This window comes from Phodopus roborovskii, unplaced genomic scaffold (genome assembly GCF_943737965.1).
Source record: "Phodopus roborovskii unplaced genomic scaffold, PHOROB, whole genome shotgun sequence".
NCBI lineage: Eukaryota > Metazoa > Chordata > Mammalia > Rodentia > Cricetidae > Phodopus > Phodopus roborovskii.
In genome coordinates this window covers 7,979,611-7,994,652 of record NW_026126448.1, presented here as the reverse complement: position 1 = coordinate 7,994,652, position 15,042 = coordinate 7,979,611, and the positions used below count along the sequence as shown (strand labels likewise).

Genomic DNA, 15,042 nt, shown 5'->3' with positions numbered 1-15,042 from the left:
TACTTTATTTTTTTTAATTATAACAAATATACCTCAACAGTTTTTTGAATATTTTCTTTATTTGTGGGTCATGTTAGCAACAGTAATTTCTAAGAACCTTTTAAATTTTGTTCAGGGATCTTTCCCTTAAAACACTTCTGTGCTCTACTTATGACTGAGAAGCACAGGAGCTCTGGCTCACCCCTGGGTAGTGTAAACATTCATTGGCATTCACATTCCCCTCACCAGGTGCTTAACTTTCCCACACCCCAGGATTTCCAAGAAGATCATAAGTATTATAAAAGTAAAAACCTTAAAGAAAATACTGACAACTTTTAAGACAGTAACCTCAATGCAGTAGAGGGTAGAGTCCTGTTTGCTTGCCTAACATAATATCTGACGGAAGTTCAAAGACTTGATCTCACTGTAGGTTATTCATATGATACAATTCCCCTGGTATTCTTAAAAGTATTTATTACTTTGGGGGATCGCAGCCGCCAAAATGAAGTTCAATCCCTTCGTGACTTCTGACCGAAGCAAGAACCGCAAACGGCATTTCAATGCACCGTCTCACATTCGGAGGAAGATCATGTCTTCCCCTCTTTCCAAAGAGCTGAGACTGAAGTACAATGTTCGATCTATGCCCATTCAAAAGGATGATGAAGTTCAGGTTGTCCGAGGACACTACAAAGGTCAGCAGATTGGCAAAGTGTTCCAGGTGTACAGGAAGAAATATGTCATCTACACTGAACGAGTACAGCGAGAAAAGGCTAATGGCACAACTGTCCATGTGGGCATCCACCCCAGCAAGGTGGTTATCACCAGGCTAAAGCTGGACAAAGACCGCAAGAAGATCCTGGAAAGGAAAGCCAAGTCTCAACAAGTAGGAAAGGAGAAGGGCAAATACAAGGAAGAACCGAATGAGAAGATGCAGGAGTAGGGGCGTCTCATACACAGATTTCATTAAAGACTGTTTAAGTAAAAAAAAAAAAAAAAAAAAAAAAAAGTATTACTTTGGCCATTTTAAAATAAGTGATATTTAAATAAAAACCAGATAAGGTCAGTAACTATTTGCATAATTTCCAATGGTTTACTGAAACAGATGCATCAGGGATATCTACTGTATGGGTGACTTTCTTTTGTTGTTTTTGTTTTGTTTTGTTTGAGACAGGGTTTCTCTGTATTGGAGACTGTGGTGGGATTAAAGGTCTGCACCACCCACGGCTGGCTGGTGATTTTTTTTTTTAAAAGAAAAAAATTCATACAAGTTGTCTTAAAGTATATTAGGTGGATCTCTGACTTTGAGGCCATCCTGGTTTACAGGACAGCCAGAGCTACACAGAGAAACCCTGTCTCAAAAAACAAAAAACAAACAAAAAAACCAAACCGACCAAGCAAGTAAATAACAATTCCAAGTAAATAAAGTTCATGAGACAGGTTGGCAAGAAGAGCAGTTGCCATCAGAGTTCTACCCCCTAGACAACTGACTCCCAAAAGTCACCACACACACACACACACACACACACACACACACACACACACACACAGAGTTAACTTTGAGTCACAGCGATGGGATCTGGTGATTTATTCATTGATAACAGACACATAGACCAGGCTAGTCTCAAACTTGGAGACTCTCTGCCTCCTAAGCACGGAGTTTAAAGGTCTTTTGCCCCACCTGGTCTCAAACAATGTCTTCACAGAAGAAATTTACATGAACCTTTTTTGAGACAGGGTTCCTTTGGGGGTAGCTATGAGCTTTGGAGGCTGTCCTGGAACAGCTCTTGTAGACCAGGTTGGTCTCAAACTCCCAGAGATCTGCCTACCTCTGCTTCCCGAGTGCTGGGATGTCTTTATGGCCTGATGGATTTCAGTGCTGGGAGGAAACTACTTGTGCATTTTTTCATGGTTCCTTAGGTGATCTGATCGTGCAAAGTTCTTGTTGCACTTCGTACACGGGTAGGGCCTCATCCCAGTGTGCTTTCTCTTGTGTCGGTTGAGCTCATCTGAGCGGGAGAATTTCCACGAGCATCCAGGAAAGTTGCATTTGTAGGGCTTCTCTCCTGAACCAGAGAGAAAGAGAGGCTTGGTACACCCAGGGAAAGGTGGGTCAGGGGTCCTGACAGTAATCAAGGACAAGGCTAAAGAACATGGAGAAAGGAGGCTGAAGTATGAAAAAGAATAGCTGGAGAGAAACATGAATTGGAAAGACAAGAAGAAACCTTTGAAGAAGGATAGGAAGAAAAAAACAGCAAGAGGGCCGGGCAGTGGTAAGGTATGCCTTTAGGCCCAGCACTCGAGAGGTAGAGGCCAGCCTGGTCTACAAGAGCTAGTCCCAGGGCAGCTTCCAAAGCCACAGAGAACCCCTGTCTCGAAAAAAAACCAAAAAGGCAAACAAAAAACAGCAAGAGGCAAAGGAGGTGAGAAAGGACTGAGCAAGAAAGCCAATGAAGGAATAGAGAAGGAAGAGTCCAAGAAGAGTTCCCTTCAGAGGTCGAGTGAAATGCCTAAGGTGAGCATATGCCAACAGTCTTAGGTACTTGGTGGCTCAGGTGGGAGTATTTAAACCCATAAACCTCCACAAGGGACCAAAATAACACCTCACTTATCCCATCATGTAGCACACCATATAAGGCTAGCCCAGTCTGACACTGGCTTGGGGCCTGAGCTACTAATATAAAACTTTTTTTTTTGGCTTTTGGAGACAGGGTTTCTCTGTGGTTTTGGAGGCTGTCCTGGAAGTAGCTCTGTAGACCAGGCTGGTCTTGAACTCACACAGAGATCCACCTGCCTCTGCCTCCCGAGTGCTGGGACTGAAGGCCGCCGCCCCCCCGCCGCCCCCCGCCGCCCCCGCCGCCCCCCCGCCCCCGCCCCCCCCCGCCGCCCCCGCCGCCCCCCGCCGCCCCCCGCCGCCCCCCCGCCGCCCCCGCCGCCTTCAAACTTGACAATCTTCCCCAGGGTCTCCTGTGCTCCCAGACTTCCAGGACGTGACAATAATCTCAAATATCAAAGGCCTGTAAAAGCACAGACCTGTAGCCACTTACCCCCAACCCCCATATAGACAGACCCTCACTCACCAGTGTGTTTGCGCATATGGGCTCTGAGGTGGGAAGATTTTGAATATGCCTGTCCACAGTTCTGGTAACTGCACACGTGGGACTTCCGATTGTTCTTCTGCACCTGAGGAGTTGGAGTCCTGAGGTCCTCCTTCCCATCCAGATTTCTTTGACCCAAAGGAAAGCTTGAAAAGCATTCTGGAGGTTGTCCTTGGGCCAAGTGAGAATTTGGAATATATGAAAATCTGTCCACATAGGGCATCTGGTTTCCATAAAAGGTCTGATCACCACAGTGAGTTGTCCTCTGACTTCTGCAGAGAGCCTGGTTACCATCATGGGGTATCATCTGAGGCCCATAGATCAAGCCATTGGTGGAGGTTGTCTTCTGACCCACAAAGAAATCCTGGCTACCATTGTGGGGCATCATCTGAGGCCCATAGATCAAGCCATTGGTGGTTGTCTTCTGACCCCCAATGAAATCCTGGATACCATTGTGGGGTGTTATCTGAGCCCCGTGGTTCACTTCGTTGGTGGGGGTTATCGTCTGACCCACAAAGTAATCCTGGTTACCATTGTGGGGTATTATCTGAGGCCCATAGATCAAGCCATTGGTGGAGGTTGTCTTCTGATCCCCAATGAAATCCTGGCTACCATTGTGGGGTGTTATCTGAGCTCCGTGGTTCAGTTCGTTGGTGGAGATTGTCTTCTGACCCACAAAGTAATCCTGGTTACCATTGTGGGGTATTATCTGAGCCCCATAGTTCACTTCATTGGTGGGGGTTATCTTCTGACCCACAAAGTAATCCTGATTACCATTGTGGGGTGTTATCTGAGCCCCGTGGTTCAGTTCATTGGTGGGGTTTATCTTCTGACCCACAAAGTAATCCTGGTTACCATTGTGAGGTATTATCTGAGCCCCATAGTTCACTTCGTTGGTGGGGGTTATCTTCTGATCCACAAAGTAATCCTGATTACCATTGTGGGGTGTTGTCTGAGGCCCATAGATCAAGCCATTGGTGGAGGTTGTCTTCTGACCCCCAATGAAATCCTGGCTACCATTGTGGGGCATCATCTGAGGCCCATAGATCAAGCCATTGGTGGAGGTTGTCTTCTGATCCCCAATGAAATCCTGGCTACCATTGTGGGGCATCATCTGAGGCCCATAGATCAAGCCATTGGTGGAGGTTGTCTTCTGATCCCCAATGAAATCCTGGCTACCATAGTGGGGTGTTATCTGAGCCCCATGGTTCAGTTCATTGGTGGAGATTATCTTCTGACCCACAAAGAAATCCTGGTTACCATTGTGGGGTGTTATCTGAGCCCCATGGTTCAGTTCATTGGTGGGGTTTATCTTCTGACCCACAAAGTAATCCTGGTTACCATTGTGGGGTATTATCTGAGCCCCATGGTTCACTTCGTTGGTGGGGGTTATCTTCTGATCCACAAAGTAATCCTGGTTACCATTGTGGGGTATTATCTGAGCCCCATGGTTCACTTCGTTGGTGGGGGTTATCTTCTGATCCACAAAGTAATCCTGATTACCATTGTGGGGTGTTATCTGAGGCCCATAGATCAAGTCATTGGTGGAGGTTGTCTTCTGACCTTCAGTGAAATCCTGGTTACCATTGTGAGGTATCATCTGAGCTCCATGGGTCAGGTCTTCCATGGCAATTTCGATATGACTCCTGTAGACAGGCTGGTTACCACTGAAGGGCATCATTTGACCATTACAGTAGGTCTGATCACTGAGAGTTCTCATGTCATCTCTGTAGACATTCTGGTCACGATTGAGGGCCATCTTCTGATGTCCATGGTAATTCTGGTCAGCGTTGAGGATGATCATTTGACCCAAGTATAAGTCTTGGTCACCTCCCGAAATGATTGGATCGTCTTCCAATGGGGTGTGGTCACCACTTGAGTTCATCATGTGGTCCTCTTCAGGAGTTGCTAGCTGGCTTCTGTAGGGAGGAGTTTGCTTATCACAAAGGGTGTTTATTTGGCTGCCTTCATTGGAGACTGTTACCTTGCTTTCTGTGACTGTTGTATCATTGGCATCTGTCTGCTGAGAGCTTGCTGCTGTGGGTGTCATTTGATCGGCAGACACAGCTTGTTGGGATATAGGAACAGCTTTACCTGGCTCTGCAAGGGGTATAGCAGGGGCTTTTCCAGGGTCTGTTGAGTTGTGAGAAAGAACCGTCCAGAGGATAGGACATTCAGAGGCCTTAGATGTGAAACTAGAGGAAGCCATGCTCTGGGCTGATGATGTATGCTGGGCTGTACTTTTATGGCAGCTCTCCTTTATGGGGTAGCTGAGTGGTAAGCAGGCCTGAGGCTGAGCTGGGGCTCTTGCCTGGTCCTTATGCGGCAGAAGATTTAGAGAAACTTAGGTTCTTCAGATGTTCGGGAAATGGAGTTAAGCTTTTTGTGGAACTAGATTTTCAGTTGTGAGGACCTAAAAAGAAAAATTAGAAGGCCAATAAGTCCTAATACAACTCTCAGTCTTTACAGTGTTAATCTACCCCACCATCATTTCTTACTTAAAAGGGTCTTCTTGCCTCTCAAATGGCCTTTCTGACTCTGGAACTGACTGCCCACTGCACCCTTTGTATACACACAGTGACATCCCTTAAGAATGCACCTATGCTATTCTCATCTACCAAACAATGATGGAGATCTAAATACAGCAAGAATGTCTCCCAAATCCCTGCAGATCTAAACAGAAACTTGCAAATGCCCTGCTTTTCCAGATTTTAGTAAATATCCAGTTACAACTTTTGAGGGAATTAAGCATTTCTACCAATGACCCCAGGAGAGAGGAGTCATGACTATTACTGTTCATAAAGAGGAAACAACTAAGGTAGTGACACATTCCTAAGTGTAGCTACAAGTGCATCAAAAGATGGGAAACATGACAAACCAACAAGCTAACTTCATTTACAATTGGCAAATTATCAGAATAAAATAAACTCAAAGCTTAGTGCAGAGCTAATAGAGAAAAGTCGGTTGAAATAAAGTTTGATTCTTTAAAAAGATCAACAAAATTGGCAAGCCTCTAGGTAAATGAAAAGCGATGGGGATGATAGCAAGATGGCTCAGTGAGTAGTTACTCTCAGCCAAGTCTGAGACCCATACAGTGAATAGGTAAGTGGAGAAAACCTACTACTGTAAGCTGTCCTCTGACCTACACACATGCACATGTGCCAGCACACTGAAATATGCCACCCATATGTGACAGGCCTATAATTTCAGCTACTGGGAAGGGTGAGGCAGAGGATTACAGCTACCAAGTTGGCTTGGGCAATTAATTAAAAAAAAAAAAAAAAAAAAAAAAAAAAAGGTTGACCAAGATTGAGAGAGATGTCTCATCAGCTAAGATCACTGGCAGCTAACAACAGCTACCTGTAACTCAAGTTCCAGAGGATCTGATGTCCTGCAGGTGGCAGACAAAATACTCACACAAATAAAATAGAAATGAAAATCCATTCGTTTAAAAAAAAATTGTGTTTGAGGCCTGCCTAGTCTACAAAGTGAGTTCTAGGACAGTCTGGGTGCTTACATAGGGAAACGCTGTCAAATAAATAAATAAATAAATAAATAAATAAATAAATAAATGTGTTTGAAAATAGTCAGGCAGTGGTGGCCCATGCCTTTAATCCCAGCACTCTGGAAGCAGAGGCAGGCAGATAGATCACTGTGAGTTGAGGCCAGCCTGGTCTACATAGCAAGTTCCAGGACAGCCAGGGCTAGAGAATAAAAAAAACAAAAAACAAAGTACAAAAGAGTGTGTTTAAAATCAAATAGCTGAGTGTGGTGTCACTTGCCTTTAATCCCAGCACAGTGGAGCAGAGGCAGGCAGATCTCTGAGTTCAAGGCCAGCCTGATCTACAAAGAGTTCCAGGACAGCCCACAGAGAAATTGTCTCCAAAACCCAAAACAATAAACAAACAAACCAATAGGGCCCAGGCTGGGCAGGGGTTTCCAGTGCCTACATTCACCATGTTCCTATCAAGGCAATGATTGTTTCTGGAATGGAGACAGAGATGTGGCACCACCTACTATACTGCTGGGTGAGGAAGGGGATGGAGCAGATTCCTGGTTTCCAGGGTCTGGCAAATAACAGGCCTGATCCAATTATAGCTCCAAAGAACATCTGGTCACCCTTCATGGGGACAGAACTACACTGTAATGAGAAGACCATCATTATAGGCCACAGTTCTGGGGCCGTGGCAGCCATGACATATGCAGGGACAAATCAGGTATATGCACTTGTATTGGTGTCTGCATAGGCTTGGGAGCTGAGAAAGCATGCAAGTGAGTACTTTAGCTGCCCCCTGGCAGTTGGAGATCAAGGCCAATTGCCCTCACATTCTTCAGTTTGGCTCACTGATGACCCCTGACCCCCTCCTTCCCTGGAAGGATAACAAGAAGGGGCAGATAGGCTGTACATATTCACTGGTGTGGTCACTTTCAGAAAAGACTTTCATGAACTGATTAGTGTGGTGAAGTCTACTTTGAAGGAACTAGGCTAATCAGGATGACTCCTGCCCTGTAGCATGCCAGGATAGGGTAGAACAGCATCTATTACTACAGAGTACTAGACAGGAAGTGTCCAGTTGAGCCACAGAAGTGCTTGGAAAACTGAATACTCCCACTTAGTTACTAGTATTTCCATTTTATATAGAACTTAAATCTTCCTAAAAAGCTATTAACTATAGCAATATGTTTCCTGTTTGATGAGGGGCACAGAGGGAGGCTGTTTAGCCATCCTGTTGATCCAGAGAGTAAGTCAGAAGTAGAACCAGAACTAACATGGTGGTGTCTGCATGTGACCCCAGCACTTCAGGAGAGCAGGGATGGATGGATACATAATCACACACACACACACACACACACACACATACACACTCACACAAACACACACTCACACCAGGAGGTGACAGCTATCCTGACCTGACCCTGTCTCAAGCAGGGACCAAGAAGTGGCTCTGACTCAGGAAAGAAACAACATGAAGTAGACTCAGGTCTCTCAACTCTCATTCCAAATTATAGTTTTAGCAGGATGTGACCCACAACTGAGACCGCCAGCTTGGAAAGCTGAGGAAGGTGGATGAGTTTGAGGCCTGCCTAGGCTAAATATTTAGCAAAACTCTGTCTCAAAACAAAAACAAACAAACAAAAACTAAAAAATGTTTTTATTTTACTGGGAAAGAATACATGATCAAGGGTCCAGAATGTTGTCTTAGAACTCAAAACTCCAGCTGCTGTTTCAGTCAAGACTCAAACTTGAGTCTTCATTACTGAAATCCTTAACCCCACCCCAGTCCCCAGGTCCTTCTGACAGGTTGAGACCAACATAAAGGGTGCCAAAAGTCAGGGAGCTGAAGAGGACAGGTATCTGCTAGCCACCTGTATATCAACTTCAGTGAGGCAGGATTAGGTTAAAATAGAATGCTGTAATATAATAATGTGGCAAGTACCCATGTCCTTTTTTAAGCTGGGGGAATATATATATCTGACATGAATGATGGTAGCTGGCAAAAAACAGTGTAATTAAAAGGTTTACAAATGCAGCCAAGCATTGGTGACACACTAGTCCCAGCATTCAGGAGGCAGAGGCAGACAGTTCCAGGCCAGCCTGGTCTACAGAGCAAGTTCCAGGACATGCTCCAAAATGATACAGAGAAACCCTGTCTCAAAAAAGAAAAAAAAAAAAAGATTTAAATACTACAAGACAAAGACCAGGTCACCCATTTATGTGCTAGGTCAAGCATTTTACATTCTTGACAAAGTTCAAGAAAAGCCTAAGATAACCAAAACATACATAATGCTAACAGGTGAAAAACAAAGATGAAATTTGTATCTTGTTATAAAGTTTTAAGATGGTGGCCCACACCTTTAATCCCAGCACTCAGGAGGCAGAGGCAGGCTGATCTCTGAGTTCAAGGCCAGCCTGGTCTACAAAGCTACACATAGGAAATCCTGTCTTGAAAAAAAGAACTTTCCACAATGCAAGTTTAACCCTGTCAGGAGTTCCACCTCTTAACTTCTAGAGCTCATTAAAGAATCATCCCAATATTGTTTTATACTCTCACTCAGAAAGAGGCAACCCCTCTTTTTAAAATGCACATTTTATATTAGCATAAATTTGAAGTATGAAATGTTTTCATTATGACATTTACACTCAAGTTTATAATGTACTTTGATCAAATGTGAAAGAAAAAACTTTTATTTCTCAGGAGTAAGTAAACATAGATAGATATAGATGGATGGATAGATAGATAGATAGATAGATAGATAGATAGATAGATAGATAGATAGATAAGTAGCCAGGCATAGCCTGGTCTATAGGAGTTCTGGGATAGCCAGGGCCACACAGAGAAACCCTGTCTCAACAAACAAACAAAATAATAAAAATAATAAAACCAGTAAAAAGTTTGGAGAATGTAGCTCAGTGGTAGAGCAGCATTGCCTACATCATAAATGGAGCCCCCTTCTTCAAGCCCTAGTACATCAAAAAGGATGGGAGGCTGGGGATGGAACAGAGTCTATTGGGACTAGCATGAAGCCCTGGGTTCAATCTCCAACACCACACACAAAAAGCCAAGGACCCCAAAGGTTTCACTGATAACAAGCAAAGCAAAAAGATGCCCAATGTCAACTTAGGAAAACAAAATGAGAGCCCATTCAACTATTGAGATGGTTTTTAAACAAGCAAGCCCCACCAGCCAATCAATACTATTGTTTAGCTAAGAAGTGGAATTCTTGCACACTGTAGAAATGTAAAATGACACAAGTGCTGTAAAAATGGGACAACACACATAAAATGGGATTTATTGTACATCCACAGGAGTCCACTTCTGGGTCTAGACCTCAGGAGAATTGAATATTTGCACCTTTATGTTCATATTTGTACACATTATGGTAACTCAAACACTAAACATATCTGGGAGTCTGTCCATCATCGGATGGTTGGGTAATTAAAAGGTGGAATTATGAATAATGGAAGAAAATGCTCAGACATGCTGCAGCATGCATGGGTAGAACGCAAGGACATTAAGTGTAGAAAAAGACAGCAGTTCCAAAGAGACAACACTGAGATATTTTTTTTCCCCTTTCAGAGGCAGGATGGCCTCAAACTCAGACATCCGCCTGCCTCTGCTTCCTGAGTGCTGGGATTAAAGGCCTGAGCCGCCATGGCCCAGATGGTAATACTATACTAAAATCTAGCTTACTCTAGGTCCTCAACAGAGCCACACAGGAGACTAGAGTTGCCTGAGGGGCTGGGGGAGGGGAATGAAGAGTTACTGCCTAGAAGAGGCCAAGCAGAACTACTCAGGAAAACCTTATCTCAAAGCCAACAGCAAACTGAGATTAGTGACACACACCTTTGCCTTTAATACCCAGCAAGTAGGAGGCAGAGGCAGGTGGATCTCTGTGAGTTGGAAGCCAACGTGACGTGGTCTACAAAGTAGAGTTCCAGAACAGTCAAAGACTACATAGGAAAAAACTATCTCAAAAAAACAGAACAAAATGGAAGGCCTAACAAGAGCCAGGCGGTAGTGGGGCACGACTTTAATCGCAGCACACTGGAGAAGCAGAGGCTGGTGGATCTCTGAATTTGAGGCCGGCCTGGTCTACAAAAGCTAGTCCCATGACAGGCTCCAAAGCTACACAGAGAAACCATGTCTGGAACTCCCCCAACCCCTCCCCAAATGTTAATTTCAGGCCAGGTGGTGGTAGCACATGCCTTTAATTGATGAACTTTGGAGACAGGCAATGGGATCTCTAAGCTTGGGCCAGCCTTGTCTATGGAAATTGAGCGGAACCTAACATTGTCTTCTAGACTCCAGAGACAACTACACTCATTCTCATACACAGAGACAGATATACACATAAACTAAAAATAATTATTTTTTTGCTTTGTTTTTTGAGACAGGGTTTCTTTGTGTAGCAGCTCTGGCAGTCCTGGAACTAGGAACTACTGTGAGCCAGCTAAATAAAATATTTTTAAAATAAAAGTTTAAAAAATAATAGAGCCAGGCAGGGGTGGCGTACACCTTTAGTTCCAGCACTTGGAAGGCAGAGGCAGGAGAATCTCTGAGTTTGAGATCAGCCTAAGAGTTCCAGGACAGGCTCCAAAAGTACAGAGAAACCCTGTCTCTAAAAACAAAAAGATTTTAAAAAATTAAAACATAGACCCAGGAGAGTATCTTAATCCTGTCCCATGAGTCCATGCTTACCTTTCCAGATGGATAGGCTGGAGGCTCCTCTAGACCAATAACTATTTTCAGAACCTGCCAGATCCAGATTATGTGAAAAAGAAAAAAAGAAAGAAAGAAAGAAAGAAAGAAAGAAAGGAAGGAAGGAAGGAAGGAAGGAGGAATTTCTAGTGTAATAGCTCCAGTCTCTAACCTTCAGTTTCCTGGGCATGCAAATGGATCTGCCCCCCTGTACAGAACTATTGAAACAATTATTTTATAGGCAGGCTGGGCATGGTGGTGCTGGAATCTCAGTGAGTTCCAGACTAGAATGGCCTACATAGTGAGTTTCAGAACGGCCACTGGAGACCCTGTCACAAAAAAAAAAAAAAAAAAAAAAAAAAAAACAAGAGGCTAGAGAGATGGCTCAGTGGTTTGAGCATTGGTTGCTCTTCCAGAGGACCACAAGGCAGCTCACAGCTGTCTGATCTGTAACTCCAGTTCCAGGACATCTGGTATCCTCACACAGACATACATGCATACAAAATACCAATTCACTTTAAAAAAAAATTTTTTTTTGAGACAGTGTTTGTCCACATAGTCCTGGCTGTTCTAGAATTTACTAACTGGGTCAGGCTGCTCTTGATCCCCAGTGGTGGGACTAAGGGGGTGTGCTACCATGCCTGGCTTTTGTTTTGTTATTTTTAAACTACTACTATTATTTTGAGACAGGCACTGGCTGGCCTGAAGCTCTGTATGTAGATCAGGCTAGCTTTGAAATCAGAGACCCACAGCCTGTCTCCAAGTGCTGGGATTTGAGGTGTATGTGAACATGAACACTCTAATCCTGTTTTATCTGCCCTTTTATTCTATATACCCTTGTGGCCTGCTTGAGGGTTGGGCTGTGGCCACATCTCAGGAAGGTGATGGTGAAGAGGCACACCACTGTCTCCTGCACAAACCACGTTTGACTGGCGGAAGGCAGGCCCTGGTGTTCAGCAAATGAGCCTCTAAATAACAACCTATTTAAATTCTCCGGCCTTACTATTCCGTATTAGCCGAACCTCCCCTCCCCCCACTTTCTAGCGTTTCTGACTTCCCCAACCTTAGGGAGTAGGTTGGGAAAGGCAACCTTTCCCAAAGAGATTTCAAGCCACAGACTTACCAAAGCAGATCCAGTTCGTGGACTTGGGACCATAACCGCTGGTAGATAACCATCAACGTGGACTGGTAGAAATTCACTGGGAGAACAGAAATGACTTCGACTTTTATGGTGCTTCATTTTGTCCCCACCCTTGGGGGAGGAGCCTGGCTCAGCAAGTATCTACCTACCAAGAAACCTTGAGCAATGGTTCTCAACTTATAGGTCTCGACCCCTTTGGAGAGTTGAACCACCTTTTCATGGGAATGGCATATCAGATATTTACATTATGATTCATAACATCGGCAAAATTACAGTTATGAAATAGCAACAAAAATAACTTTATGGTTGGAGGTCACCACAATGGTAGCAACTGTATTAAAGGGCTGAGCTGCATTAGGGAGACCACTTCCCTGGGGTCCCTCCATTTCACCAGATGCAACCATGGCAGTTGGCCTGTTCCAGCCCTATCTTGTAGGTTTTACGTGATCCTCTTGTGATGTGAAAGTTGAGAATGAGGGTCCTAAAGAATTCCTTATAGCTTCTAGATTGGAACCCAAATGGTTTTGCTCTCATGGGACAAACCCTTAAGGAAAAAATCCTCTCGAATAGAAGATTCCATCTCTTTGATAGCTGGAAATGTGATCAATTTCTGGTCCAAACATGGGGAATCTGTCAGGTCACTTCACTTGGTTGTTCCATTGATTTGCTTTTGTTTGATTGGGTTTTGTTTATTTTTTTTTATTTTGGAAACAGAGTTTCACAGTGTAGACCAGGCTGACCTTGAATTCCCAGAGATCTGCCTGCCTCTGCCTCCTCAGTGCTGGGTTAAAGGCCTGTGCCATGGAGAAGTCTCTGTATTTCTGTTCTTTTGCTTTCTTGTATTCCATTATTGCTATTGCTTGCTTTCTTCACCTTTCAGCATTGTTTTGGCCAGAACAGAGAGCCGAGTATCATTGTCTCCAACTGCTTTGATAGTCTTATGTATTTCTCCCTTCACTTAATCCAGGCTTTCTTCATATATTTGGCCATTTGTTAGATACACAAATGTTTAGAATGTTTTAGCTTCTGTAGTGAAACGTCCATATAATCTTCTGGCCTGCTCAAGTGGTTAAAAGCATTGGCTGTTCCCTGTCTCAAAAAACAAAACAAGACAAGACAAGCAAAGCACTGGCTGCTTGCCATGAGGATTAGGGTTGGAGTCTCAGCACCCACATAGGGGTTTATCACCTCAACCCCAGGTTATCCAACACCCTCCTGTCCTCTGGCATGCTGGCAAAACACCCACAAGCAAAAAAAAAAAAAAAAAAAAAAAAAAAAAAAACCCCGCTCTGCTGATTTCTGATTTTTGGATTACAGAGTTTAACACATTTACATCTTAAAGTATTTACTGACAAGAAGGGTCGTAATTCCACCATTTGTTACATTTTGTGTGTGCCTATGGCTTCTCTTTTCACATTCCTATTTTCTTTTGTATTTAGTTGGCTTTTTGTGACAAAAAATTTTAATCCCATATATGGATATCTGGAATTCACACACATACTCTATACTGTTTGTTTATTCTTGTAGAATGCATTCCTTGGGAAATTACATGTAACATCCTAGTCCCATGTAATCTATCGGAACTTAACTTCACTAGTGTAGGGAATCAGCTCCCACAGCCCCACCCCATCATCTTTTAGTTATATGTGCCACAAAATTGCATTCTTATACATTGTGTGTTGGAAATCATAGGTTTCTCATTTCTAATGAACAACTAGACTAAGTGCATGGGTCTCTTACAGTCTGAAGCTTCAGATTCCTAGCTTGCTCCCATCCCCCTCTCCCTTCCTCCTTCCTTCTTCATGTATTTTGGGAATTAAACTCAGGGCTCAAGTTTGCTAAGCAGTCATTCTACCACTGCATTACACTCTCAGTCCTAGGAATGTTTTGGTGATAGTATTTATTCATTTGGATAAGCCAAAGGTGCTGTTTGTATGTCTTGAGATTTTCCTTGATGGCAGCTTTGGATCTCAGATTTCTTCCTCGTCCAGGGTGATCTCCTTGTATGCAACGGTTGGGTTGTACATCTATGCATTTCTATTTTCCACTTTGTGATTTCTTACTTGATTATGCTAGATAACGGTCCTTCTATATTCTGGGTGATTTTATTTGTATTTTAAAACACATCAGTTTATTATAAAAGGGCAGCATAGAAGTAGTGTACATCGTGGCTGGAGAAATGGCTCAGAGGTTAAGAGCTCTTTCAGAGGTCCTGAGTTCAATTCCCAGCAACCACAGGTGGCTCACATCCATCTATAATGAGACCTGGTCCCCTCTTCTGGCTCGCAGTCATACATGTAGGCAGAACATTGCATACATAATGATTACATCTTAAAAACAAAACACATTTTAAGACATTGTGTACATGATGGAATCGTTTAGAAGGGCCTGGGCAATGTGCAGTGTCCGATGATGGCAGTGACTTCCGTCCACATGCTGTCTGAGAATGTCACACCTCTAAATAAGAAATGGTCTGTGCCTGCATCTACTTCTGTGCCTGCATTTCTGGGAGAGCTTGCCTCTGCTGATTGAATGGTCCCACCTTCCTTTCTGCACTTGGCCCCCCCCCAGCCACTCTTGTAGCTAGCAAGACTTTCTCTTGGGATTTCGGAGGGAGCACAATCCT

General features: G+C 43.8%; 2 protein-coding genes across 2 annotated transcripts; one reads left to right on the top strand and one right to left on the bottom strand.

Moving 5' to 3' along the window:
* The first annotated feature begins 469 nt into the window (after positions 1–469).
* LOC127225029 (60S ribosomal protein L26-like) lies at positions 470–934 on the top strand. Its single transcript, XM_051188305.1, has one exon. The coding sequence runs from the start codon at positions 482–484 to the stop codon at positions 917–919; it is 438 nt and encodes a 145-aa protein (XP_051044262.1). The 5' UTR covers positions 470–481; the 3' UTR covers positions 920–934.
* A 932-nt stretch (positions 935–1,866) lies between these two features.
* Positions 1,867–12,451, bottom strand: Klf18 (KLF transcription factor 18). The gene is made up of 4 exons (XM_051188331.1): positions 12,399–12,451; positions 12,111–12,204; positions 3,057–5,391; positions 1,867–2,042 (listed from the first exon to the last, which is right to left on the bottom strand). Exons 1-4 carry the CDS (start codon positions 12,449–12,451, stop codon positions 1,867–1,869), a joined length of 2,658 nt encoding a protein of 885 aa, XP_051044288.1.
* Positions 12,452–15,042: the final 2,591 nt, after the last annotated feature.

Coding starts and splice junctions, on each gene's coding strand:
- LOC127225029 (XM_051188305.1), top strand. CDS start 482: ATGAAGTTCAATCCCTTCGTGACTTCTGACCGAAGCAAGAACCGCAAA.
- Klf18 (XM_051188331.1), bottom strand. CDS start 12,451: ATGGTTATCTACCAGCGGTTATGGTCCCAAGTCCACGAACTGGATCTG. Junction 5,392..12,110: donor CCCTCAAGCAGGCCACAAGG/GTATATAGAATA, acceptor CTGCCGCATAAG/GACCAGGCAAGAGCCCCAGC. Junction 2,043..3,056: donor CCATATGCGCAAACACACTG/GTGAGTGAGGGT, acceptor TCTCTGGTTCAG/GAGAGAAGCCCTACAAATGC.